At 45.6% G+C, this 26,886-nt stretch overlaps 1 protein-coding gene across 1 annotated transcript in view; it reads right to left on the bottom strand.

Moving 5' to 3' along the window:
* Window positions 1–26,519, bottom strand: part of WDFY1 (WD repeat and FYVE domain containing 1) — a 385,159-nt gene extending 358,640 nt beyond the window's left edge. The window contains exon 1 of the mRNA XM_086943866.1: window positions 26,319–26,519. Coding sequence (XP_086799992.1) covers window positions 26,319–26,455 — 137 coding nt within the window. The 5' untranslated portion in view covers window positions 26,456–26,519. The remainder of the gene's footprint in view (window positions 1–26,318) is intronic.
* Between the last annotated feature and the right edge of the window lie 367 nt (window positions 26,520–26,886).

Below are 26,886 nucleotides of genomic sequence, written 5' to 3'. Positions count from 1 at the left end.
TTTAATATGTAATCCCAGTACATTTCATAAATTGGGTACAACTTGGTCTCTAAGTAGCTGGTGGTCATAGACCCACTATTTAAACTAAGCATACTTTTATTAACAACATGTTCCCAGTAGATACTTTTTATAGTGGATTTAGAAGGGAATAGGGCCCCAGCTGGGTCAACCCAAAGAGCGTTAAGTCCTATATCGAACAAGGCGATCTTCAATGATTTAAACCATTTAATTTTGTTGTAGCAGTCACTTGTGACAACGTCTTTAAACCCATTTGCATAGTGAGAGAGCTCTGGCGTGGTCCAAAGCCTACGCCAATATAAAATCGGGCGTAGTTTAGCCTTATCAGAAATTGCTCTCCTACCTAATTCATATCTTAGAGGCAATTGCGGGCTGCTCTGAGGGACGCCTGTCAGATTCCTATAAAATTTATTTTCAGAGGTTTGGAGCTCCTGAAGGTTTTCATACCCCCATAGTTCCGCACCATACAGGGCAGACCCTATTGCTTTTGCCTCGTAGATTATCAGAGGTGGTTTGATGGGCTTAGTGAACGATTTCCTTTGCTCTTTAATGATTGTGCCAGCTATTTGCTTGTACCTTAATGTAGCGATATTAAGGTGAGACCGCCACCTGTTATCGTTGGAAATATGTATCCCTAGGTAGGTGAAGGATTTAACAACCTCCAGGGTACGACCACCCAACGAGATATTAGATTTAAAATTTCTGTGAGGATTGAAGGCCATGAGTTTTGTCTTAGACCCATTTACCTCCAGTCCATGGGCTACACAGAAATCATCAAATATTGCCAATGCTTTTTGCAACCCAGCTGGTGTTTTTGATAAAATTAAAGTATCATCGGCGAACATTAAAATTGGAACTTTTTCACCTGCAAGAGAGGGAGCATCCACTGCCTGGGACTGCATTGAAGAAACCACACCGTTAATAAAAAGAGTGAACAGAGTAGGCGCCATTGAACAACCCTGCCTAACCCCACGCTCAACTGGGAATTCAACGGTGTCATTACCATACCCACCCCAGCGAATTTTGGCATAATTGCCCTCATGCAACCGCATGATTAAGGACAACAATTCCCCGGGGACCCCAAGTGTCACAAGAACTTCCCACAGTTTTGACCTTGGAACCAGGTCGAAGGCAGCCCGCAAATCAACAAATGCTGCATACAGGCTGCCTCCACCTAGCTCCACGGTCCTCCACTGAATCAGCTGAAGACGGAAGACTTGGTCCACAGTGCTGGTTGCCCTGCGAAAGCCAGCCTGGAAGGGGGATAAGATGTTATTATCCTCAACCCAATCAAGCAGCCTATTAACAATTACACGACCAACTATCTTTTGAACAGTATCGATCAAACTAATCGGACGGTAATTACTAGGCAGAGCGCGATCCCCTTTCTTGTATATCGGGATGATAACGGCACCCCTCCATGTTACAGGGATATCTGCACCTCTAGCAATGTGATTGATTAGCAGATGAATGTATTTAGACCACCTTGCAGTATCGTTTAAAAAAACGTCTGCAGGTACACCGTCAATGCCAGGAGCACGACCATGATGGACAGTTTTAAGTGCCATCATTATTTCGTGCTGCGTAAAGGTGTCAGCTTCCGTCGTGGCATGGGGTTCACATACGCTATCCGTAGCCAGGTCGCTCGAAGCATATTGTTCACTAAAAAATTTAACCCAGGCATCCTGGGGGACGTTATTTGTAGAGGCGTCTTCAATCCTGTCATGGCCCCATTTAACTATATGCCAAAATAACCTAGAGTTATTTTGGTCACTGGCACTCTGTAACATGTTCCAGTGGGCTTCATCCCAATCTTTTTTAGCCTTAACTATGGAGGATTTATATTGTGCCCTAGCCATCCTGATGGCCTCCTTGTTTTTATTTTTAATCGCGGCCCATAAACGGGCCCTGGCCCCCTTACAGTCTTGGTTATACCATTTGGCTGGCCTAAGTTTCCCTGTCTTTTTGTTATTAATCGGTTTTAAAAAGTGGCATTGTATTTCTTTGAAAAGGTCGTTGTGAACCTGAGTAACTATGTTTTGGGTAGGGGGTAGCCCGACCACACCCTCAAGGGCCACAGTGGCCTTGTCAGTTGCCATGTTTATTTTTTCTAAAGCCAGCAGGTCAGTTTTAACACTGATCCACCTCAGCCTGCGCATATCATTAGTGGGTATAATCAATGGCGGGAGGGGTTCAGCACAGGTATTTAAGACGGCATCAGACTTCCACCAGTTATGAAGGACACATAAAGGGTCATGATCGCTCTCTAACCTTTCCAACACAACCATATCAATGACCTTTGGCCATAGAGACATACTGCATATTACGTAGTCAATACGGCTCTTATTTCTTCCATTGTTAAAAGTCATAGCTGGTATTCTGTCAGACTTTGTCCGGCCATTCAAGGCCCTTAACCCGTGTTCAAAACACATAGCGTTTAGGCCAAGGATGTCCTCAGTCCAACGAGTTATTGGGACTGTAGTGAGAGCGGGGATATCCCATAGGGTGTCTTCTTCCATACCCAATTGTACATCGCCAGTGTCTAAAGGCTCAAAAGTGCGATTTAGGTCGCCGGCTATTAATATATTATTCCCTGATGAGTGAGTTTCTATTAAGTTATACAAAGACAAAAGGACCTCAGATTTTCTTACATTTCCCCCCCTGGCATATATATTGTAAATGTCCATGGAGGTAGATGAGCTACCCTTTAATCGAATGAGCTGAATATCTTTTTGGTGAAGCTCAATGTTTCTCACATCAACCATGAGAGCCTGGCGCACCCATATCGTAAGTCCCCCCATCGGTCGCCCTTTAGGACCCTTAGTGGCTGGGAGGTAAAAATTCAAATAACCAAGCGCAAATACAGGATCTACAGCCCAGGTTTCTTGGAAAATGCAGACATCGTATTGGCTGACAAAACCAGACCATATACCACAATCCAATTTAGAACAAAGCCCCGCAATATTCCAAGACAATAAATTCCCGGTTGTGCTTGCTGCTATAGAACAAGTGCAATGATCCGACCCTGTTAACAATAGATCAACGTTGCCAGATACATTAGGATTTGCAATAGCTACACCAGCTCTAGGTACAGTAGTGCCTGTCACATCCTGTAATGGTTTAGGACAACTCGGAACCACTATATAGTTTGCAGCCATAGGAACTTGCGACACGGTGGTAGAGGTGCATGGTAGTCAATCACAAGCGTCTAGGTTGGAGAGTGCAGCGAATCTATTTTCCACTCCTAGACCCCACTCGGCAAGATCAGAGTTCTTGCTGCCCCTCTTGGTTACAACGTTCCATTTTGTTCTGAGAGTGCTGCAATTAGGACCTCTACCTTTCCTAGGATAAAAGAAATCTAAAGTCAGAGGAACAATAGGGGTAACTCTTTTCTGGGGCGGGTGGAGATGTGGTAAAATATTTGGCAGGACCTCGGGGTCAGAGAAGTTAAGTACAACGCAATCCCCCTTGAATTTTTTTGCCCTGTTGCCAATCCACTCGACCCTTCGTGCATTCACCAGTTCTTCCGCTAGTTGCTCCTTGCCCCAGGGTGTTATGGCCATGTTATTAGTTAGCCATGATAATGATTTATTGAGTAATGACGCAGTCGACTCAGCATCGCCGGGGGCTAATTTGGGTACATTAGCAAGAACAAGAACTAATGGTGAGGCTTCAACGACGAGCTCTGATGCTCCTTTCGTGGTATTTGATTCCCCATAAGGTAAGGCAGATGAAACATCTCCGGGAGGCCTATCAGATAAGTTTGCCAGTAAGGGCAACGGGGGATTTTGTGTAACAACAGAAGTCGGTCCATTAGAGTGGTTAGATTGAATTTCACTCATCAGAGGCTGGACACATGTTGAGATGACTTCTGGTAGTTTTCTCACCTCCCCCAAAGTTTTTCCCAATAGACTCTCCAGTTTGCTTACCTCAGCAGTTAATTTGTCGATTTTACTGATCAGGGGTTTTACCATCCCTTTAATTTTTGTATCCATCAGACAACAAAGTTTTTGCAATAAATCGTCGGAAAGAGTCACATAAGTTTCCCCAGTCAAGTCCTCTTCGTCATCATCGATAGATTTCCTAGGTGGCGACGCAACTTTGTTTTTAGATGACCTTAAGCCTCCTCTCTTTTGTATGGCTTTCCTTTTACCCCCTGAAACCCTAGGTGCGGGGATGGGGGGAGCGGTAGAAATAGCAGACTCGCTATTTACGGAAAGCACAGTTGGTGCATCTGTGTCACTATTTTCTTCTATATTAGCAACAATGCCGCTAGGCTGAACGCAATTTGAATCCTGGAGGGAGGCATGTGACCCGCCGTGGAGGCTATTATTTAACAAGGTGAATGAGTCCTCGTTCTCAATAACTACCAGTGGTGATTGTAGAGGTGATTCCAGACCCAGTGAGGTCCTTCTATCAGTGTTAATTTTTGCCACAACTTGTACAAGATAGTTCTCCATTGTATTAGAAGGTGTGGGTTGCTTTTTTGCAGGCATTTGACAACAGAAATCCTCTTGAGACAAAAACAAGTACAACGAATAGTGGGGTTAATGATTACCTGGCGCTTAGTAAGCCTGGTCTGCCTTATGCGTTGGAGATGATGTAATTAGAGGCAAAGTCCCAGGGCCAACCCAACCGTGGCCAACCTCGGACGGCCTCAGACGGCCCGCCCTTTGTCCGGGCTTCGTCCGGGCGTCCCGCTCGCGTCCCGCGAAGCGGGTGTCTCCGGCGCTTTTGTGCGCCTCCTGGCGCCCTGGCGTCGGTGGAAAGCGCGCCGCCGCGTAGGCTGCCGGGAATTGAAGTCCCAGAGCGGCGGCGCGTGTAGATTGTATGCAGATGACTCTCGGCGGTGGCGGCTTCTCACCAGGTGACCCGCGACCCCAAGGAAATGCTCCTCGCTATTGCAGCGTTACAGCGTCAGCAGCAGGTAGGTTTTTGGCTTCTCCCCCGCTCCGCCGGTGTCTCCGGCGCTTTTGTGCGCCTCCTGGCGCCCTGGCGTCGGTGGAAAGCGCGCCGCCGCGTAGGCTGCCGGGAATTGAAGTCCCGGAGCGGCGGCGCGTGTAGATTGTATGCAGATGACTCTCGGCGGTGGCGGCTTCTCACCAGGTGACCCGCGACCCCAAGGAAATGCTCCTCGCTATTGCAGCGTTACAGCGTCAGCAGCAGGTAGGTTTTTGGCTTCTCCCCCGCTCCGCCGGTGTCTCCGGCGCTTTTGTGCGCCTCCTGGCGCCCTGGCGTCGGTGGAAAGCGCGCCGCCGCGTAGGCTGCCGGGAATTGAAGTCCCGGAGCGGCGGCGCGTGTAGATTGTATGCAGATGACTCTCGGCGGTGGCGGCTTCTCACCAGGTGACCCGCGACCCCAAGGAAATGCTCCTCGCTATTGCAGCGTTACAGCGTCAGCAGCAGGTAGGTTTTTGGCTTCTCCCCCGCTCCGCCGGTGTCTCCGGCGCTTTTGTGCGCCTCCTGGCGCCCTGGCGTCGGTGGAAAGCGCGCCGCCGCGTAGGCTGCCGGGAATTGAAGTCCCGGAGCGGCGGCGCGTGTAGATTGTATGCAGATGACTCTCGGCGGTGGCGGCTTCTCACCAGGTGACCCGCGACCCCAAGGAAATGCTCCTTGCTATTGCAGCGTTACAGCGTCAGCAGCAGGTAGGTTTTTGGCTTCTCCCCCGCTCCGCCGGTGTCTCCGGCGCTTTTGTGCGCCTCCTGGCGCCCTGGCGTCGGTGGAAAGCGCGCCGCCGCGTAGGCTGCCGGGAATTGAAGTCCCGGAGCGGCGGCGCGTGTAGATTGTATGCAGATGACTCTCGGCGGTGGCAGCTTCTCACCAGGTGACCCGCGACCCCAAGGAAATGCTCCTCGCTATTGCAGCGTTACAGCGTCAGCAGCAGGTAGGTTTTTTGCTTCTTAAATTCAGAACTGGAACCCTCCCTCTGCATACCTTCACATCTAGGTTGAAACCGCCAGCCCAGACCACAGAGTTCTGCCCCTCGTGCCCACACAAACAGGAGTCAGTGGCACATTTTATGTTTGCGTGTCAGGAGTATGCCCGACCAAGAAGAAAAGGCTCAAGCAACTGTGCCGCTTGCTGGGGACTAGGCACCATGTTGAGGCACTGCGCATTTTGATGTCAGACTCACGCCCACTGTATGTTTGCACCCTCTCAAAATTTTTATCGTGGGCCTGGTGCATTAGAAGCAAAAGGCTTAAAGAAAATGTTTAATTTTTTTCTAATCTAATCCTCATGAAATGCTTCTTTTATCAGAAAATTAAGGCTCTTTTAAAGTTTAACATAATTAATTTGTTGTATTTCTCTTCTTATCAAATGAATTTGTGTATTTTTTTATTATGAAGCTTATATGATCATTTTTATCGAAATAAAGCCTTTTTGACTTTGACTTATACATGTTCCTAGGTTGCAGGACTATAGGCAAGAAACCTTACCCTGAAAATACACCTGTCTCAGAGGCAGTGAACTGTCCAGACACACAGGGCTGTCACATGGGGCTCATGAGGCAGCAGTTTGTGTCTCTTTCACTCATTCGCCTACTTACCTCAAGCTCCAGTATATGCCATACATGGCTTTATGGTGGAAGAACAAGGAGCCCAAAAGTGGTGCCCTACATTGTATATGGATACCAAAGGAATGCAGAGTTAAAAAGATTTTAGCATTAAGCTGAAAAGCCGGCTGAAGGAGTATTCACCAGGTCAGCAGTGTAACTTTAAACCATACCTCACTGAGATGAAAGTTATATGCTGAAAATCAGTAGCCCTAAAACCAGATATGGAGGTAAAGGCATCGCCACTTTAGGTTGTGGTTTATAAATTTAAACAAAATGTTAAGAATGCATGACAAAATGATCAGTTAGACGTAAAAGCTTTCTAATAAAATTAATCAGGCTAAAAACAGCTACCAAATGGGCAGTGGTCATGACCTCCCCTTTGAGGTACCAGATGACTTCATAAATAACATAATTGATCTCAAGAGTGGCATGATATATTAGTCTAACATTAACATTGTGAATTACACGTCTGCTGATACAAAATGATTTATTTGCTGACATTGTACCCTATAGGAAGTTTATTCAGCTACATACAACGACCCATGGTCAGTTCCTGATTCTCTGGCAACTGTCTACTTGCTCAGCTTCTCAGAATCCACACCCCGGATTCCGGAAAAGGAAACATCCCTGTTGCCTGGAAACAGAATCGCTGTACCATGGTAGATATATATGGAGTACAGTGAGACATGGGCTACTGGGACACCACTGTGGTGGCTAAGGATGTTTGCCACTGGTGTCCTTACTAGAACTAATGACTTTCAGTGTTTTTCAGATTTTGTAACCATAACTGCAATGTGAGGCGCAGGTTATAGCGCTCCTGCTTGACTACCCCAAAAGAAGTCCACATTGTCGATTTAACCCAAAATGTTCTTTTGCACTTAGTGTCACTATTCAAAGAACAAGCATTGGCATAGCCAATAGATCTCGCCTTTGGGACTGATAAGTGTTTAGCCAAAGGCGAGACCTATTGGCTATGCCAATGCATGTTTTTATTTGCAACCGAATCACACGTGCATCTTGACCCATCCTCATTATATAAGCGGTAATCATCAATTTCAATCAGTAGTATCAGGTTCTTGCAGAGAAAAAATGAGATGTAGTCAAATTTCCACTTTGTTCCTAGTAACTGATAATAGGAAGACCCAAGCAGGTATATTTTATGGAGTCAATGTTCATAGTATTACATATATTAAGAGAGAGCAATAGTCTCCACGTTTATCCCTCTGCTCATTATTAAGTTCAGAAGGCCAAGGCAGGTGTCTCTTTGTACCATTTCAAGGGCAGCGATCCTCACACTAAAAGCCTCCACCCTGCCTGCTTAGTTTGTCAAGCGCGATGCTTGCGCGCACAGGTATGCTGGTTGCTATCTACCAGTCAGCGAACAAACTAAGGAACCAAAATCAAAAGACCCAGGCGGGCACATTTTTGTATAGTTGATACTGATAGTATGGCATGTATTAGGAGAGATTAGTGATCTCATTTATCACTTTAATTGTTGTCGAGATCGGAAGGCCAAGGCAGGTGCTTCTTTATACCATATCAATGCCAGTGGCCAGCTCTTAACAGCAAGTTGCAAAATAAGGTGCCCCACCTTGCCCGCTTACTTTATCAAGGAGATGTGCCAGCCTGCACACTATACTGAGATGCTGCCTGCCGGTCTCCAAACAACGGTGGCCGGCTGATTACTCACGTCCCGCAGCGTAATCACACGCTCACAATCCAATCCTACCTCAGGCTACATCCAGGGCAGCACACCCTTTGCACCATAGCCATATCCCCATGCTCTCTATCCCTCCTTTTACCCTTCAGTCTTCGAACCCACAGGCCTGCTCACCTATCCTACCTCAGGCTAAAACTAGAGCAAATTTATAAATAAATCCCACCATTGACCCATACCTAACATGTGCATTTGTAAAGCGCACGTTCACCGCTACTGGTATCTTGGAGCTGAATAACAGATGTTTGTTGTTACCCAACTCAATGGTACTCATTTTATCGACCTCAGATGGATGAAAGGCTGAGTGGACCCGCTGGGATTTGAACCTGTGACCATGAGGTCGAACACAGGCCCCTGCAGTTGACGCATTAGTCCACTGAGCCACCAGACCCGCCTATACCACACCATACTTTTATTCCCATGGCCTCCTTCCTTCTACAACTGGATTACCTAACCCCACTGTGCGTCCCAGGTTCTCGGTGCATCATCACAACAAGAGGACAAAGACTCTGCAGTTAAACCTTCTGCTCATTTGTGAAACACCCATTAAAAAGGACTGCCATAAAATATTTGACCTACTATAATAACCAGCAACAGATTTCACTTTAACCACAGAAATGTGGCTTGGCGAAAATTTTCCACCCTTGTGCCATGATGCCATATCACAAGAATACAGCTTCATCAACAAAAATTGTATGGGCAAGTTCTAAAACATTATGGCTCAGACGACCTCAACAAGTCAGGACGTGGCAATTGCCATCATGTCATAGATGCATGGATGATGATTAAAAACCTAAATCTCAACACCACAAAGACAGAGATCATGAGGAGCAACTTCTATTCAATAAACATGCTGCAATGCATCTTCCCATACTTTGGATAGGAACAAGAACTATAAACTATCCTCACTCATGTGGTCTCAAAATTTGACTATGCTAATAATGCCTTTTGCTTCATCATATTCGAAATTCAATGAATCCAAAATGCTACAGGAAGACTCCTCCTGCGCCTTCACCCGAGAGAACACAGGACACCAGTCCTGCAAACACTTCACTGGCTACCTGCAGCTAGACAGTCAATGCTCAAAGCACTTTACATCGTCCATAGAGCCTCACAAGGGCCACTACACCTACAAAGTTAATTTAAGCAATGCAAACAAGTCAGGACAGTGTGCTCCAGGCGAGCACCACTGTTTGCCATAGCATCTTACATTAAAAAATCCACAGAGGGATCTGTTTTCTCAGTACAAGGCATCAATCCCTAGAACTCTTTGCCTGCAGAGTTTTGAAGCATCCAGGAACATTTCAAGTTCAGAAGAGAAGTGAAAACATGTTTGTTCTCAAGGTAATTGTATTAACTGCAGTCCCTGAGAGAGTACCCAGAAAGATAAACATTCTACCAGTATGAGGAAAGCCAAGAATTAAGAAACATTTGCAATCAGCTCATCATCCCAAAAGGATAGACATAGGCGTTTGGGCAAAACTGGGGGGCTCCACCCAACATAACTTCACGATGACCTCATAGTACAGATGGAAAATAGTAACTACACCTCTCCAAATAATACTTAAACTACCTACAGCCATGTTACAACTGAATACCCACTGCCCAACTAATGATATATGCGACTATAACCATTGCCCCGCACTTAAAAGATTTGTAAAGTATGTGTGCACTGCTTTCTACCTCTAACCACAAGATGGAGGACAGTTACTCTAGCCCTTATGACAGTTATTCCAGTTTCTCTATGATATAATCCATGTCAGCATATAATATCATGCACTAATTCATTGCCTGGTCCATCGTTGTCAATGGTACATGCATAAAATGTACGAAAAGACCTGTAGAACCTTGCTAGCAATTGAATGGCAAAGACACAGTCCACTTAAATAACTACTCAATCGTAACCATATAGGCTTGCCAAGACCAAAGACCTCAGCAACAAATTGTTGGCCATTAAAGACTTCTAAGATAGTTTACACTGATGGCTCCAAATAGTCATACACTCCGAGTACAGATATCTTATAGTTAGAAAAGGAGGAGAATAACTCAGTCAATCTTGGCAAATCACTTCGACTGACACCTCATCCTGGCAGTCATATAAAGGAGGACTGTCACATAATTATCCAGACAGATCTCTGATAAAAACGGGGGGGGGGGGGGTTATCAACCCCTATTACCACTTGCAGGACAAGCGCTTCAACGCCTCATGTATTGGGACTAAGAGCTACAACAATGCCATATTACAACACAACAGCTTTAAAATATAACCATTTCATGAACAGACAAGAACACTTTTTAAACACTCCTTTCTCAAAAGCAACTAAACACATGTACACCAAAACATGCAAAGGCTTTGACAAAAAAAAAAACTTTGACAAAAAAACATGCAAAGGTCCTACCGTGTGTAAAGTTGTAATTACACTGCAAGTTTGGTGTAATTCTGTTCAGCTGATTTTTTTCAGTATCAAGGAGCAATGAATCCTATGGTAAATATAATGGGGATTTTCACTTTCGGACCTCCTATTCTTTGGCTCCTGCTTGGATATTGTGCATAAAACTTACCAAGAAGAACCCAAACTGGATGTATGTTTTCGGAAACGTTCGTGCAGATTCATCAAACTGACCCACAGTTATTAACCACATGGCTGCTGCGGGGATTTTTGCGCTGTGCTGGTCATTCATATTTTACATGATTCATGGCGAGCTCAGCTCGTCATCAGCATCGAAAGGGTTAAGAAAACCAAAAATGCAATGGAAAATCTGACATACCCATAACTACAGCTGCGCTATGACAACCTCTGTGATATATTACACTAGCGTATTGGCAGTCACCACTGTGTAGTTATGTGTCAGTCACAATTTTCAATGAAAAGGCATTTTTTGATTAGGCTAAATTTGTGGTCCCCATGGATGGTTCAGCACCAAATTTGGCATTTGCTTACTGTATGCATTGAAGGTCCAGCATGGCAACTTCTGAGTACTTTTGTGCGGCGGAAAAGAAAAGTTAACGAGGAGAAGTAAATAAAATTAAAAAAATATGTGTTTTCCCCCATTTTAGCTCCCACAGGAAATGTTGCTCACAATGCCTGTAAAAAAACACTGCTGAGCAGATGTACACCAAAATTGGCATGAAAGTAGAACTTTACTCAGAAAGCATGCATTAGCTTAAATCGGTTCAGTTTTTTTCTGAGATATTAGGGTTTGAAAATGATGCACTGGGGGCTTGAACAGGATAGACCTTTAGTATATTTTGTCAGTTGAAAAGCCATTTGTTTGATTTGCTTATAACTTTTGCACTGTATAAAGAGTATGCATGAAATTTGACAGATAGTACATTGAGATTACTCTTGGAAATTTCACATTCATGTAGATCCATTAAGGTCCCTAAACTGACCAAAATTGTCGGAAGCTGGGATGGATTCGTTTTATATTGGTACACCAAAATTTGTACCACTGTATCAAGCTGGGGTCAGTGTTAAATGGGTGGTAACATTTGCATTTACTTATAACTTCAGTATTGTTTGATGGAGCTGAACCATATGTTGCAGGGAGTTAGGGAGCTGCACTGTGCGTCGGCTTTTTAAGGTTTTGTGTCAATCCAATGGGGCAGAGCAAAATATAAGCAGGTAGGCATAAACATTTTTGATTTACTTATAACCCTGGCACCAATTGATGGATAAGTATATAATCTGGCAGAGAGTTAGCATACTTGGCCTACTCTTGGTTTTCTCAATTTTATGCCGGCCAGCAAGGTGGCAGATTTGAGTTAAAGGGAAGAGGGTAAAGTAGTGTTTATGTGTTAATAAATGTGCCACTGCTTGATAAACCTGCATGCAACTTGCAGAAGTGCAGCGGGGTGGGAGGATAAAGTTAAGAAGGGAGGATAGAATTTTGATTTTCTTATAACTTTTTGGTCTGTCAAGTTTTTAGCAGATCCGTAAAGAGGGGAGCTTAGACAAATGAGAAGCCATAAAAATAAATGTAATTGACTAATAACATTTTGGTACCGTTTGATGTATCTGCATGGAATTTGACAGCAAATTAAGCCTAGTGCAAGGCCAGGCCAGGCAGGCCTGGTGACTAATCCCTGCTGCATATAGTTAAAGGGGTTTAGAGCAGGTACTGACAAAGGCCAAGAGCAGTGCAGAATGGGTGCATGGTAGCTAAATGTGTTACATCATAAAAAAACAGTAAGTAACGATTCAGCGAAAACAAAACCAAAAAAGCTCTGAAAATACCCAGTTACGGTGTTCAATGCTAAATGCACACCATAACTCACATTGCTTGCCATGCTCAGTACACAGCTTAGCGAATGGCATGTTGAACAAGCATCAGCATTGCCAATAGGTCTCGCCTGTGGGCAAGCTATTATTGGCTTTGGCAATAGGGTGGAGGTCGGTAACGAAGACTAGGTCGCGGGTATTTGTGGATAAAGGGGTGGGGGTGCAATGGTTGAATAACAGACAAGTTAAAAAAAAAGGGCCATGAAGCAGCCAGCGCTGACCGCTTCATAGGGTTTTTTGTTTTTACTGCTGGGAGGGAGAGATGGTGTAAGGACCGAGTAGCATCAGAGACTGGAGGGGGAGAAGAACAGGGTGGGGGTAAGGTAAAAAAAAAAGTAGCTATGACACCAGCATTGACAGCGTCATAGTGCTATATTTAAAAAATAAATAGTACCTGATAGAACTGGTTGACCAGCGGAGGGACACTTATTAAATGTATTTACTCTGTGCTTGGTCCATGCTCCAAAACAATTGGTGAATCGTAAGTGCTGCCTAATTAGAAGGCGAAAATGCTGTAAACAAAATAGTAAGTAATGGAATGGTTCCAAGCACATTGTAGAACACAAGAGTCTCACAAGCGAGAGGGGATGCTCTAGCCCTTGCAGGCGAGACCTAAACTGCAGGGCTTTTTCAGTTTCATGTTCCCTGGACTATTACTAACTTTTATCTGTGTTTTCAGCAAATATAGATACGCACTGGAAATTACCATGCCTTTTCAAGAATTGCACAAGATATTCTCTTACATTTGAGGTAAGCATCATTGTGTTCTCAATAGATAAAATAAGTAAAGGTGCTGGAGAACACGGTCTACTGCATCACTATTTACTATTAACTAGATAGTGGAAATGCCAAAACATAATTCTGTTCTTTTTACAAAGCCTGCAGGAACTCGTTTCGACACCGTTTTGGAATTCAAAAGTTCCCTTTGATTCATCCTCTTGTTTTGTTACACATGACAACGTAATAATACTTTTCACTACTAAAAAAAAGACGTTTCTATGCTCACACCTCAGTTTTACATGGGATTTGGTTCAATGAATAATACACTTACCCCGAAACAAAGGAAAGGGACTGATTCTGGGAGAAAATGTTAGATAAGCTTCTAAGAGTTATATGTCCTCTAGCACAGGTACTACTTGATGGCAATACATTATTCCTGTGCTGATTTCACTGCACTACCTTCTAATGCAGTACTGGGTGCACTTTAAAAGCTTATATCACATCCCTCTACCAGAGAACTCTCCTCAAAATTTACTACAATTTACTTAACCTGGCCACAAATAATATATTAAAAAATCTGAAGGCCGCCAGAAAGCAAGAACGCTTCTGGGTAATCCAATCGAAGGCTGACAGCAATCAATGAACTTCTAATTTAACTAATTGAATGACATGGTAAAAAAATATGAACATGATACATTAGCTTGCAGTGGAAAAGAAACGGAGAAAAGGTTTTCAAAAAAAGCATCTTTTGCATAAGTTTGCTCATTTTTTTCCATTTGCCCATAGTCAGGCCTGATATAAAACACTTCTATTTGGCCGAACTGAGGGCATGCATCTAGGCACAACAAAAGCCAATTTAGAAGCATGGGACCACTGGTCACACGACACATCAAATTCGAATGAATGCCTGATTTGTATTTCCCTGACGAAAACAAGCCAAAGTCTGTTACAATACTGTAGTCCGTTAAATATAGCAGAAATTCACAACCAACAGGGATTCCGTTTTCCACTCAAAGTTAAAACTACAAAACGAAATACAAAGAGATGCAAGAAACACCTAAAGAGTTATCACACTGCTGCAAGAAAAAAAATATCAAAGGAGGCTAAAAGGCATGTATATCTAGGGAATACAATGCAGGCAGTATGCATGAAGTCAGCAGACTTAAGGCTTATTACAAGCTGAACTTATACAAAACATGACGTCAATACCTCCTCAAAAATATTATAGCTTCCATTTAATTTCTTGTTTGCTGAAGTTGGAGGCTTATATTTTTGTACTATGAAAAGTCCCACCCCAGGCGACTTCCCAGAGCAGTTTTTAAAGACATCGATTGGCAACCTCTCCCAGGGATCCACTGAGCCACGATCGCCTCATGTTACAAGGTAAGTAGCTGGACGATGGCTGGGTGCACAGCCAATGATGTCACTTGAACCTGCTCCCAGCTCCTTTCTGTTAGGGGCTGGTGGGTGAAAGGAGACCAGGTATTCAGAGGCACTGTTCTCCTGAAGATCCCAAAGAAAGAGGATAACCAGATTGGTACTTATCTCCTTCAGATCACTGCTAACATTTAGAGGTCTCCACTTTGGGAACAGATCATTAAACAAGCATTAGCAAAGCCAATAGGTCTGGCCAGGTAAGCTAGTGAGACGGTTAGTTTCTAGTTTACTTTTTTTATTGCAAGGATGTGCCACAAAAAGCAGAAAACGAAAAATAAAGGAAATTACTTCCTATATGTGACCGCCTTATGTATACATTAAAAATGTTCACAGGTTTTGTGCTGTGTCTCAAAGTGAATGGAGCCAATGGGTAAAGTGGGCTGACATGCTTTACGCTGTGGTGGGTGGAAGCTAATACATGAAGCGCGCAGACCAAAAGACACTCCCTGTATATATATTGTGAATGAATTATTCGGGAAAACAACCTATAGCCTAGTGTCGCAGCTAAAGCTGTCTAAAGGCCAGATCTTAAAACAAAAGAGGCCCAGAAGCAGTGTTGGCTGGTAGGAAACGGTGGCAGGAGAAGCTGAGAGGGTGGGTAGAAAATAAAAAAATATAGAAAACGTATTTGCTGATCACATCGCCAGCTGCAGTCTCTCCACCACCTCTCCTCATCGTAAGAAGCACCGGGCCTCCCAGTCTACCTAAGCCAATGACAACGCTGCAACTCAGCGCTGTGATTGGTTCCCCTAAGTTCCCCTAAACCAATCACAACGCTGCAATGCAGCGTCTTTATTGGTCTGAGCGCTCAGACGGGGACATGGAACCTGTGAATGTTCCCTACCAGGCTGTGTAATTCAGCCTGGTAAGGAACATGCAAAGTGCGCATTCATGTTTGGCTGGCCCAAGAATGCCAGGACAACATTCATGTGCACTTTGAGTGTGCTCACCACTCCTCCTTTGGCCCCTGCTCTGGCAAGCCCCGCCCCTAGGAATGGGAAAATAAAATGATAACATTTTGTTACCATTTTATTTTTCCACTGCACAGCACTGCTCTTAAAGCAATGGAGCAACGCTCCTCTGCCTTAGTGGAGGAGCAGCCCCTGCCCAGAAGGTCAGCCGATTTGGGAGTTTCCTGATACAAAAGAAACGTACTATGAAGATGGAAGCGTTTGGAAAGCCATACCATGCACAATTTAAAGCCACTGCAAAGCCAGACTAATGTACGATTTTGCACTATAAAAGTGCTATTTACGAATAATAAAATAATCCAAATCTTCACCAGAGGTAGAGGGAGTGACAGGATGGGAGATGGGCTACGCACACACTGAAGACACTACTTTAAGAAATGTTTCAACTGATGGCAAATTCTGGGCTGCTCCAGTGTCACATACTAGCAGGATCTAAACACAAGGAGTTAAATCTATACATTGAAAGAATATCTTATTACTTAAAAAGGCCTTGACCCACACAGTTTACGACTGAAGTTGTTTTGGTGCTGGAGGAGTCACAAGGAGGAAATTAGATAATCCCATTGTCAATCACAATGGGAAGTCATATTCTAATAAATAAATAATCACCAGCTCTGGGACAAAGTGTGATGATGAAAAATAAGTCCTGCTCCCCAAAAAAGAGTATCTTCACTACAACCTGCAACTGCCAGCACAAATAAGGCACTGGTGGTTCGCCTGCAAACTGAATATTGTAGGCTCAGTGTTAGAAATGGAGGTCTCTAGTTGGCAAGGGATTGCAAGAAGGGTCCAAGTAGGGATCCTTCTTCCTAGTCAAGGTAAGGGAGTTACACTCCTAAAAATAACCCCTGCTCACCCCCATGGTAGCTTGGCACAAGCAGTCAGGCTTATCTTAGAGGCAGTGTGTAAGGCATTTGTACATAACCAACAGTAATACAGTGAAAACACTACAAAAGAACACCACACCAGGTTAGAAAAATATCCAACATTTTTATAGATCAAAAACAAGACCAAACGATAAGAATCCAACATAAGGTACTTTATATATATATATATATATATTTATTTTTTTCTCTCAAAATGCCCTGTAGCATTGGGAAGGCACACTTGGTATTTAGCTTCCAGCTTAAAAATGCAATCTTCCTGCTTGCTCCATTTTTAGGTCTCGCCTGTCGATGCGCATCGAGCAAGCGAGACTATGGGGGCTCAACCACTCTTTATCCGACTTGCAAGGAATCGTGGCGATTCCTTGCAGTGCCCGTGACTTTTAAGCTCAATGCGCATGCGCATTGAGCTTAAAAGCGCGTGCACGTGCCCCCAGCCGCCTGCCTTGCCTACTCTCCCGCCCCCTCACTTCTTGATTGCACGGCCGCTAGGCCGTGCCACCCTACTCTCCTCCCACTCTCCTCCCACTCTCCTTGCACGGCCGCTAGGCCGTGCCTCCCCTACTCTCCTCCTCCTACTCTCCTCCCCTCGCCGTCTGTTCCCGCACTCCTCCCACACCCCCGCTCCGCCCCCTCCCCTGCCTGCCATGTCGTGTCACACATTGCACCGGATGCCTCCCTCCTGCTCCTCCCCCGGTACATGCAGCAGCTCCAAGAAGCCCCGTTGTATCGTCACCATGGCCTCCCCGGTGGCCGAGGAGCCCTTCCCGCTCCACGTACTTCTTCCCAAGAAGGAGACGGGTGCCGCCGGCTCCCGCTCCCACATCCCAGAGTACGACGGCTATTGCTGTGCTCGACACTGGCGTGGACCCTGGGGCGCCGGGTATGCAGGTAACAGAATGTGCATGAAAAAGCAGGGACTAGAGCAGATGTAGCGGGTGCGGCTGCTCCCACCCTTCCTTACATCCGTGATCCTTAAATCATGAACAGAAGAAGCAACACACGGTTCCGGCGACTCTGTGCCCTGCAAGTCCCTCCCCTGTCCCAACTCCTCTGCCTTCTCAGAGAGAGGCCGCCACCGTAGCACCATGCTGATCCCGCACAGCTGACTTCAGGCATGTCACATCTTTTAAGGTGAACACAGCAGTATCAACATTGCAAAGATTAATGGGCGTCATAAAATTAACAAAACAAATGTTTTATTTAATTTTTTAAAAAACGCTACTGCGCACATGAAATATTATATGCAAAATAAGCCTCATATTTCTTTCAACGTCACTTTTCTCTATCTGTGTACTGGTGCAAAATTGTGTTTATAATTTGCATGGGGCAAATCTATTTTATTCACTTACTACTGCAAGCCGCAAACCACGTTTGTGCACTTGTGCACCAGTGCAGTGCACCAGCTGCAGTTGCTATTCAGTAGCACGCCCTGGCAGTCCATGCTTTCACCTAAGCGGGTAAGCGGGCCAGTTAGGTGGTTAAAGCATGTGTCAATCGAGCAGAACCCCACACAAAGCTCGGTCATTATCAGCACCGCACCAGTCATCTGCTCTGGTTTGAGGTTCCGCACTGCGCCCTCCTCAGTGTCGGGGGTCTGCACATCCAGAGGCTTGACATTTCTCAAATGGAAATTTGCGTTGTTTACGGTCTCCCTGTACCATGTTAGCCAGGATGCGCAGAAGGCAGCTGCCCCCTATCACCGGTGACGTGCCCAGCCTCCTCCTCCTACTCTCCTTGCACGGCCGCTAGGCCGTGCCTCCCCTACTCTCCTCCTCCTACTCTCCTCCCCTCGCCGTCTGTTCCCGCACTCCTCCCACACCCCCGCTCCGCCCCCTCCCCTGCCTGCCATGTCGCATCACAGGACTTTGCTTCTAAATCGTTTTCAACCACTACCACAGCTTTTAGTAGATGCTCCAGTTTTTCAAGGTTCTAGGTGACTGTTGAGGCGCCGTCCTCCAGGCTCAAGATGCACTCCTCTACACCATTCAGTAGCACGCCCTGGCAGTCCATGCTTTCACCTAAGCGGGTAAGCGGCCCAGTTAGGTGGTTAAAGCATGTGTCAATCGAGCAGAAACCCACACAAAGCTCGGTCATTATCAGCACCGCACCAGTCATCTGCTCTGGTTTGAGGTTCCGCACTGCGCCCTCCTCAGTGTCGGGGGTCTGCACATCCAGAGGCTTGACATTTCTCAAATGGAAATTTGCGTTGTTTACGGTCTCCCTGTACCATGTTAGCCAGGATGCGCAGAAGGCAGCTGCCCCCTATCACCGGTGACGTGCCCAGCCCATCAGCTGCAGAGCACTGCTACCAGAGGACTCTCACGGGGTGTCGTGAGCAATGTGTGGCCGCAAAAGTGCGCTTCATAGCACCAAATTCAGCATACAAAGCGGGGGGTGCAGAAAATAAACGCAGGGCCCCAGGCAAACAAAGGAAGATTGAGCAAATAGTAGGCTCACACAGTCACAGGCCTCCCTTATCTGACACAGTGCAGAAAACGATAGATGCAGGCTACCATAGCACACCCTGATGGCATGCAGACGAGAAATTCTGGGGTGTGAAATCCAGGCATTAGACAGCACTCTCCATACACATGGTCAGCAGCATGAAGGTCTCATCAGCTCAGCCACATCTTTCTCCACTGGAAGAGGTGGGCCCCCACATTGGCCGTAGCAAAGCAGGGAACGCAGTGGAGAGCAAACATGGAGCAGGCCGTTTCTTTCCTTCCCCAGTTTGTTTCTTTTTTCCTGTTCCATTTTAAACCTATTTAACAATTCTTCCCTTACTCATCGTTTGTTCGATCCGTGTGACTTTGCCGACTTACACCTCCCCTCCCTACTTTCTGCCCTGGCCCCTCCCCCTCTCCTTGAGGTGAGCTCAGCATCACCCTCGCTCATAGCCTCGAATCCATCACCCTGCTTCCAGTATGCACACCCCGAGCACGTCCTCGAAACACATTTCCATTCTGTCCATTCCTATGCATCATTCATTTATCACGCAGACACCTCTCAGATCAGTTTCAAAGCCAAACTGCAACTTTCTTGCACTCTCACTCATCCTCACTCACCCTCAAACCCTCACTCACCCTCAACCCCTCAACCTCAACATCAACCCCTCACCCTCACTCACCCTCACCCTCACTCACCCTCACTCTCACTCACCCTCACTCTCACTCACCCTCAACCCCTCACCCTCACTCACCCTCAACCCCTCACTCACCCTCACTCACCCTCACTCACCCTCACCCACCCTCACCCTCACTCTCACTCACCCTCACTCACCCTCACTCACCCTCACTCACCCTCAACCCTTCACCCTCACACAGTGCAATAGGTCTCGGAGCATTTGAGTTAGAGCTTTTAGAAATGTTTATGGCTTTTTTTTTTTTTAATTCTTTAGCATTGGCTACAGGAAACAAAAATGCTAAAGATTTACAAAAAAAACCCATAAACAATTCTAAAAGCACTAACTCTAATGCTGCGAGACCTATTGCATTTCCAATGCTTGTTGTATGTTGCTGCCAACGCGTTTCAAGGCTCACAGCCTCCTCATCATGGGCAAAGAAATTGCTCTCAGACTCTGCATTCGTGTTTGCACTGTTTTTATTCACAAACCTGCCCCACCCTTCATGACGTGTACTCCATACCTTCGTCACTGGCGCAAAAGTGCATTCTGGGGCAAGCAGTCATTTGTGCAATGGTTGTTTTCCTTTCGGTCAGTCAGAGTGTAATTTTGTGGTTTAAAGTTCATTTGTTGCCTTAAGTAGGCACGGCGCTGACAGGATGATTTGTTTTGGCATATATAAATACCGTGCCGTTTTGTCTCCAATTAGTTCAGGACACAGCCTCATTCCAGCAAGGGGAGCTTGATCCCTGGCTGACGAAGGTGCTCTTACCTGCGACCAGGCTGCCGCATGTGTAGTGTTCTCTCAAAATGCCCTGTAGCATTGGAAAGGCACACTCGGTATTTAGCTTCCAGCTTAAAAATGCAATCTTCCTGCTTGCTCCGTTTTTGTATGTTGCTGCCAACGCGTTTCAAGGCTCACAGCCTCCTCATCATGGGCACAGAAATTGCTCTCAGACTCTGCGTTCGTGTTTGCACTGTTTTTATTCACAAACCTTCCCCACCCTTCATGACGTGTACTCCATACCTTCGTCACTGGCGCAAAAGTGCATTCTGGGGCAAGCAGTCATTTGTGCAATGGTTGTTTTCCTTTCGGTCAGTCAGAGTGTAATTTCGTGATTTAAAGTTCATTTGTTGCCTTAAGTAGGCACGGCGCTGACAGGATGATTTGTTTTGGCATATATAAATACTGTGCCGTTTTGTCTCCAATTAGTTCAGGACACAGCCTCATTCCAGCAAGGGGAGCTTGATCCCTGGCTGACGAAGGTGCTCTTCCCTGCGACCAGGCTGCCGCATGTGTAGTGTTCTCTCAAAATGCCCTGTAGCATTGGGAAGGCACACTCGGTATTTAGCTTCCAGCTTAAAAATGCAATCTTCCTGCTTGCTCCGTTTTTGTATGTTGCTGCCAACGCGTTTCAAGGCTCACAGCCTCCTCATCATGGGCACAGAAATTGCTCTCAGACTCTGCGTTCGTGTTTGCACTGTTTTTATTCACAAACCTGCCCCACCCTTCATGACGTGTACTCCATACCTTCGTCACTGGCGCAAAAGTGCATTCTGGGGCAAGCAGTCATTTGTGCAATGGTTGTTTTCCTTTCGGTCAGTCAGAGTGTAATTTCGTGATTTAAAGTTCATTTGTTGCCTTAAGTAGGCACGGCGCTGACAGGATGATTTGTTTTGGCATATATAAATACCGTGCCGTTTTGTCTCCAATTAGTTCAGGACACAGCCTCATTCCAGCAAGGGGAGCTTGATCCCTGGCTGACGAAGGTGCTCTTCCCTGCGACCATATATATATATATATATATATATATATATATATATATATATACACTTTGCAAGATTACTTGAAAAACACAGTTCCTCGAAGTCGGTAGCTCCATCCGGTGCTACCACAGTGCTGTAAACAACAGAGTCTAACAGTTCCAGGCGACCGTGTCAGTACGGGCCAGCAAAAGCATGGACAGACTTGTGAACAGTACCTTTCACGTTGCAGCTGGCACGTTGGTACAAGCTGGTCGTGGCAACAGTCATGGTTGCATTGCAAAATTGAAGCATTGCAGGGTGCGGTGCCCTCATGATGCGGTGCATGCAGCGTCTCAGTGACGATACGTGCAGGGAAAGGTGGTGCTCGATGCAGTGCTGGTACGTTGCGGTGCACAAAACAGACTTGGTTAGCAGGAGCTGGCGTCAGTCGGCCCAGATGGCTGTGTGAGACAAGGGGGTGTGTCATGAAACGTATGAGCTGTGCCCCCAGCCACGATGCGGTCATGGGTGTCGAGTCAGCAGCAGAGACGGCTTCGGTGAGACCAGGAGGGCGAAGAGAAGTGAGGCGGTGCAGAGTGCGGTGCCCAAAGGTCACGGTGCAAGCAGCGGCTCGGTGGCAGCGGTCCTCAGTGAGACCAGGGTTGCGGTGCAAGATGCGCACAGTGCCCTCTGCAGTGCAGTCAGGACTCAGGGCCAGCGACAGAGTTGGTTGCATTTCCTTTCTCTGTGGCAACTGAAACAGCAGTTCCAGAAGCGATACCCAGAGGTTGGTGATGTCTTTGCAGTCCCTCAGACTTCAGAACAGGAGGCAAGCTCTACTTTAAACCCTTGGCGATACTCAGCACAAGTGAAGAAAGTTCAGTCCAGTCATTTCACTGCCCCAGGCAGAAGCAGCAACTGCAGGCCAACCCAACAAAGCAACAACACACCAAAGGGAAAGTACTCCTCCTGGCAGCTCTTCCAGCTCTTTTTCTTGGCAGGGTCCTTGATTTCAGCAAGTTCTCAAGTTCTGGGGTCTGGGCCCCAAAATTCATACTCCAAATTCCTTTGTTTGTTCTCTCAGGCAGAGAGTGTCTGTGCTTAGTCCAACCCAATTTGGCCCTCTCTGGCTCAGCCTCCCAGCAGGAGGCGGAGACAGCATTGTCTAGAGCATAGCAGGCCCATTCAGGTGCAAGGAAATCTCCTTCCATTACTCTAAATGCAGCCCAGGTCTATTAAGTCCAGCCCAGACTCATCCAGAAAAGGTAGGACACACTTCGACCCCCCCAGTGGCTGTCTGAAGAGAATGCACATCCCCAGCCCCTATCACTCCAAAGCCAGATGGTCAATCCACAAACCCAGCATAGGCGCACAGGATGGCTAAGCAAGGCAGTACCTAATTTCTAAAAGTGGTATTTTCAAACACAGAACATAAAAATCATCCTTACTAAAAGATGCATTTTTACATCCTGAGTCCAGGCATACTAAACTCCATTTCTTTATGTTGTCCAAATGGGAAGTTATATTTATAAGATGTTATAAATAAACTTCCATTCTACCCTATGGGACAGATAGCCTTTCCATAGTGATAAACTAAATGAAATGCACTGTAATTCACTACTAGGTCATGTACCACACACCAGTACATGTCCTACCTTCAACGTACAAAGCACCCTGCCCTCAGGGGTACCTTGGGCATGGCCAATGGGGTGACTTATATGAAAGAAAAGGGAAGATTAGGGCCTGGCAAGTGGGTACACTTACCAGGTCGACATCACAGTTATAAACAGTGCACAGACTCTGCAGCAGCAGGTCTGAGTTACCTTTACAGGGCTACTTTTGTGGGTGGCACAATAAGTACTGCAGGCCCACTAGTAGCATTTGATTTCTGGGCCCTGGCACTATGAGTGCACTGTATTAGGGACTTACTAGTAAATCAAATATGCCGATCATGGAAAAACCAATCCATAACACAATTTACAACAAAAACACTTGCACTTTAACACTGAACAGCAGGGAGAAAGTGCGCAGAGACACTAAACCATCAAAAACAAAGTGAAAACAGGGAGGTCAGCAATCAAAAAGACTGGGGAAACACGCCAAAAGATGCCAAGTCTAACACTCAGCTTATGGTGGAGGTGTGAACTGGTTGACCCAGTGTAGTCAACTTCTGTGTGCTGGCCCATCCACATTCATGCATCAGTGTAGCACCTATTCTATAAATGAACCACCTGAAATCCCCACGTTTGGACTTGAAATAAAAGGGCCTGTTCATGTAGAATATAACAGAATCTAGGGAAACCCTTCTCAAGAGTAGCGATTCTAGAATTCAGTTCAGGCCTAACACCAATAACGGCATACACAGGAAGCCAGACTGAGATGCTGCATCACATCATGGTGGGATGCGATAAGGATGAGAGCGATCAAACATTGGAGGTTTTTAAAAAATGACTTCTGGAAGAGACAAGACAGCACAGAATATAAGGGGATCGCCAACCAGGACTGCATCATATATGTGCACAAGCAGACTTCGTCTGGAAGTCAAAACAGTGGTTTCAAGCAGAAATGGGTGACAGGGTAAACTATTTGAGACAACGAAGTTCTACACTATAAAGAGGAGATTTGACCAGATCACCTGGTATTATAACATCGTACTGCAAATTTCCATTGTAGCTCAGGGTTACAGACGTAACCTTAATTTCTTTCATTCAGTTATTCATATTGGTTTAGGTTCTCACTGCCAGACCTGCAGTCTAGGGCTACAAAATTGGAAGATGACAACATTAGGACAAGTGGGAAATCTGTGCCATGTGGTCAAATGCATTTGGCTATTCTCCTACTACTCCTGTTGGATTGCCTGGTGGAATACCAATTTTCCTTAACCATGTCTGGCAGGGTGTGAAAAGAGAGTCCGAGAAAGCAGGAAACGTTCCAAACGATCAGTGTTGTCACTGACTTATCTGATTTCCATTCAGATTAATTATCTAAGGACAGTGGCGGCTCGCCGAGGGAGTGCAGCGAGGCGGAGCCGGGCAGTGGGGGGGAGGGGGAGTTGCAGGTTGGGGGGGTAGTAGAGTCCGACATACAACGGACAGCAGTAAGCTTAATTCCTCTTACAGCTTAGAACTAGGTCCGGGCCCCTTTGGTAAAGCGAAAAGCGCGGAGATACCCCTTCGGGGGTCGAATTCTGGCGCTATATAAGAACATAAATAAATAAATAAGGTAAGTCATTAAATTAATAAAACAATTTACCTTGCGCGTGCTGCAGATCCGAGTTGGTGATGCAGTGCACGCATGGTAAATGGTTTTATTTATTTACCTTACTCTTGTCCGTCGTATGTCGGACTCTACATCCCCCGCACGCTACCCTTCCCCTGCCCCCACCGCAGCACTCCCTCGGCGAGCCGCCACGGTCCATAGATGCGTTTTATGTGGCTATCTGAAAACCTTGGGTGGATACAACCCTCTTGGACTGATGTTGCACACCCCGGACCAAAGGTTACACAATGATGGTATGTTGTTCAATCAATCAATCAGGGTTTTGTAGAGCGCACAACTCACCCGCGAGGGTCTCAAGGCCCCAGTGGGGGAGGGGGGATGGGGGAAGCAGCTCCGTTAGGTAGGTGAAACAACTTGTTACCTGTCCCAGGCTTTTCGTTTTCAAATTAATGCATTCTGGGTGTAGTAGTTAGGGTTTACAATCAAAGAAAAAGTATGGTTCCAATGACTTACAAAGTAAATACATAAACCTAGTAACGTAGCTGATAACACAGTCTCCACTGGCATGGATTTGGAAGTCATTCCACAAGTTTAGCAGCTGAAAAATATCCACTCCTACAATTTTGGTACTACGATTTTTATTGCAAAATGAAATTTAGAGCAGGAAACTACATTGGTTAGTCTCAAGTCAAGCACATTCAACTAGGAGAAAGACTATAGGAGACTTTAAGTGAGAACTATATGACGTTAGCCAACTAAAATGTCGCCAATGAGCAAACGCCGGAATTTACATTTCAAGCACGACACAGTCTTTGACTTTTTTCTCTTTTTTTACTTTTGAGGAACATAAAACCGCCCAAAAAGGACTGATATAGAGCACCCCCCTTTCAATGCAGGCCACAGAACAAATTTGTGACGACCTAAAAGCAGTGTAACAGAGGAAGTGAAAGTGGGTTTCACGGGTTCCCCATAATTAGCTAAAAATCTCTCTATGGTTTTATATTTACACCCAGATCACCCGTAGCAGGATACAAACTATGTCTAAAGCTGATCAAAATCTCCCTACAATGGACAGACGCAATTGCACTTAAATTTCCAATCAATACATAGTATAATAGGATATGTAATCTGGCACAAAGAAATTGAAAAAGTTCGGTACCGTTCATACCCTGAAGCCAGCCACAAAGTTATCGACAAATATAGCATTTTAATTGGCACGGTCTCGTTATCGGTGAAAATATGAAATGTGCATTTGTTCCTTTTTAAAGATTCTCCCCGAATTTGGGCACCACTGTGCGATTACATTCGCCGTATAATAGATCATCGCATCTTACGACTATTAAATCATTCAGAAACGGAGGTGCATGTGGTCTACCCACGACCGAAGTGCACTTATGTTGTAAACAACAGAGTGCATTACTTCAACCGCATACTACAAACACACTAAGGCGTTTCATTCTAAAAGAACCTCTAATGAAAGATTTACAAACAAACTGCCTTGAAACCAACAGGTCTAACAATTTCTTGTGTGCAGCGGGTCTTCCCCGAATAATAACAAGTGACAGTCTGTCTAGCCTGCCTGACCACCACCCCTTTAAGATCTCCACGCAGGGCCATGGCTGTATCCTGCCTGACGTGACGTACCTGTCCTCGCTCGCCGTGATCACCCCGTCCTCTTTGGGGATGAGGAGAGCCACGGTGACGGCATCCAGGTGGCCTTCGATCTTGTTGAGGAGGACCGGTCTGCTGCTCAGCGGCCTGGAGTGGATCTCCGCTGCCATGTTGCTGTCTGATCACGGAGGCGCAGCATCAGCTGACACTGGCAGAAGCTCTGGTTTCACTTGGTGCGGGCAGGAAATGGTTACCGTACAGTGTATAATAGAGGGGCCAGAAAACTGATGCTGCTTCTTCAATGCTGCAGTTGGACTACAATTGACCCTAATCTCTAAAATAGCAGGGCCCTCTCAATTAACAGATTTCTGAATAATAATAATTATTTCTTCTACAGCTATAATAATAATTATTTCTTCTACAACTTACACCTCGTCGAACCGGTTTCCAGCACTGCGAACTTATAGAAACTTACAATAAGTCTTTGGAAAAATGTTAAGAGATTTACTTGAGCTGCTATTTTGGAAAATACATTTTAAAACATCTACAATAATCAGGGTATTTTTAAATGCCAACATTAATACACCAAATAACGAACCTC

This window comes from Lissotriton vulgaris, chromosome 11 (assembly GCF_964263255.1).
Source record: "Lissotriton vulgaris chromosome 11, aLisVul1.2, whole genome shotgun sequence".
NCBI lineage: Eukaryota > Metazoa > Chordata > Amphibia > Caudata > Salamandridae > Lissotriton > Lissotriton vulgaris.
The sequence above is the reverse complement of the archived record's forward strand: the minus strand, read 5'-3'. Positions and strand labels throughout refer to the sequence as shown.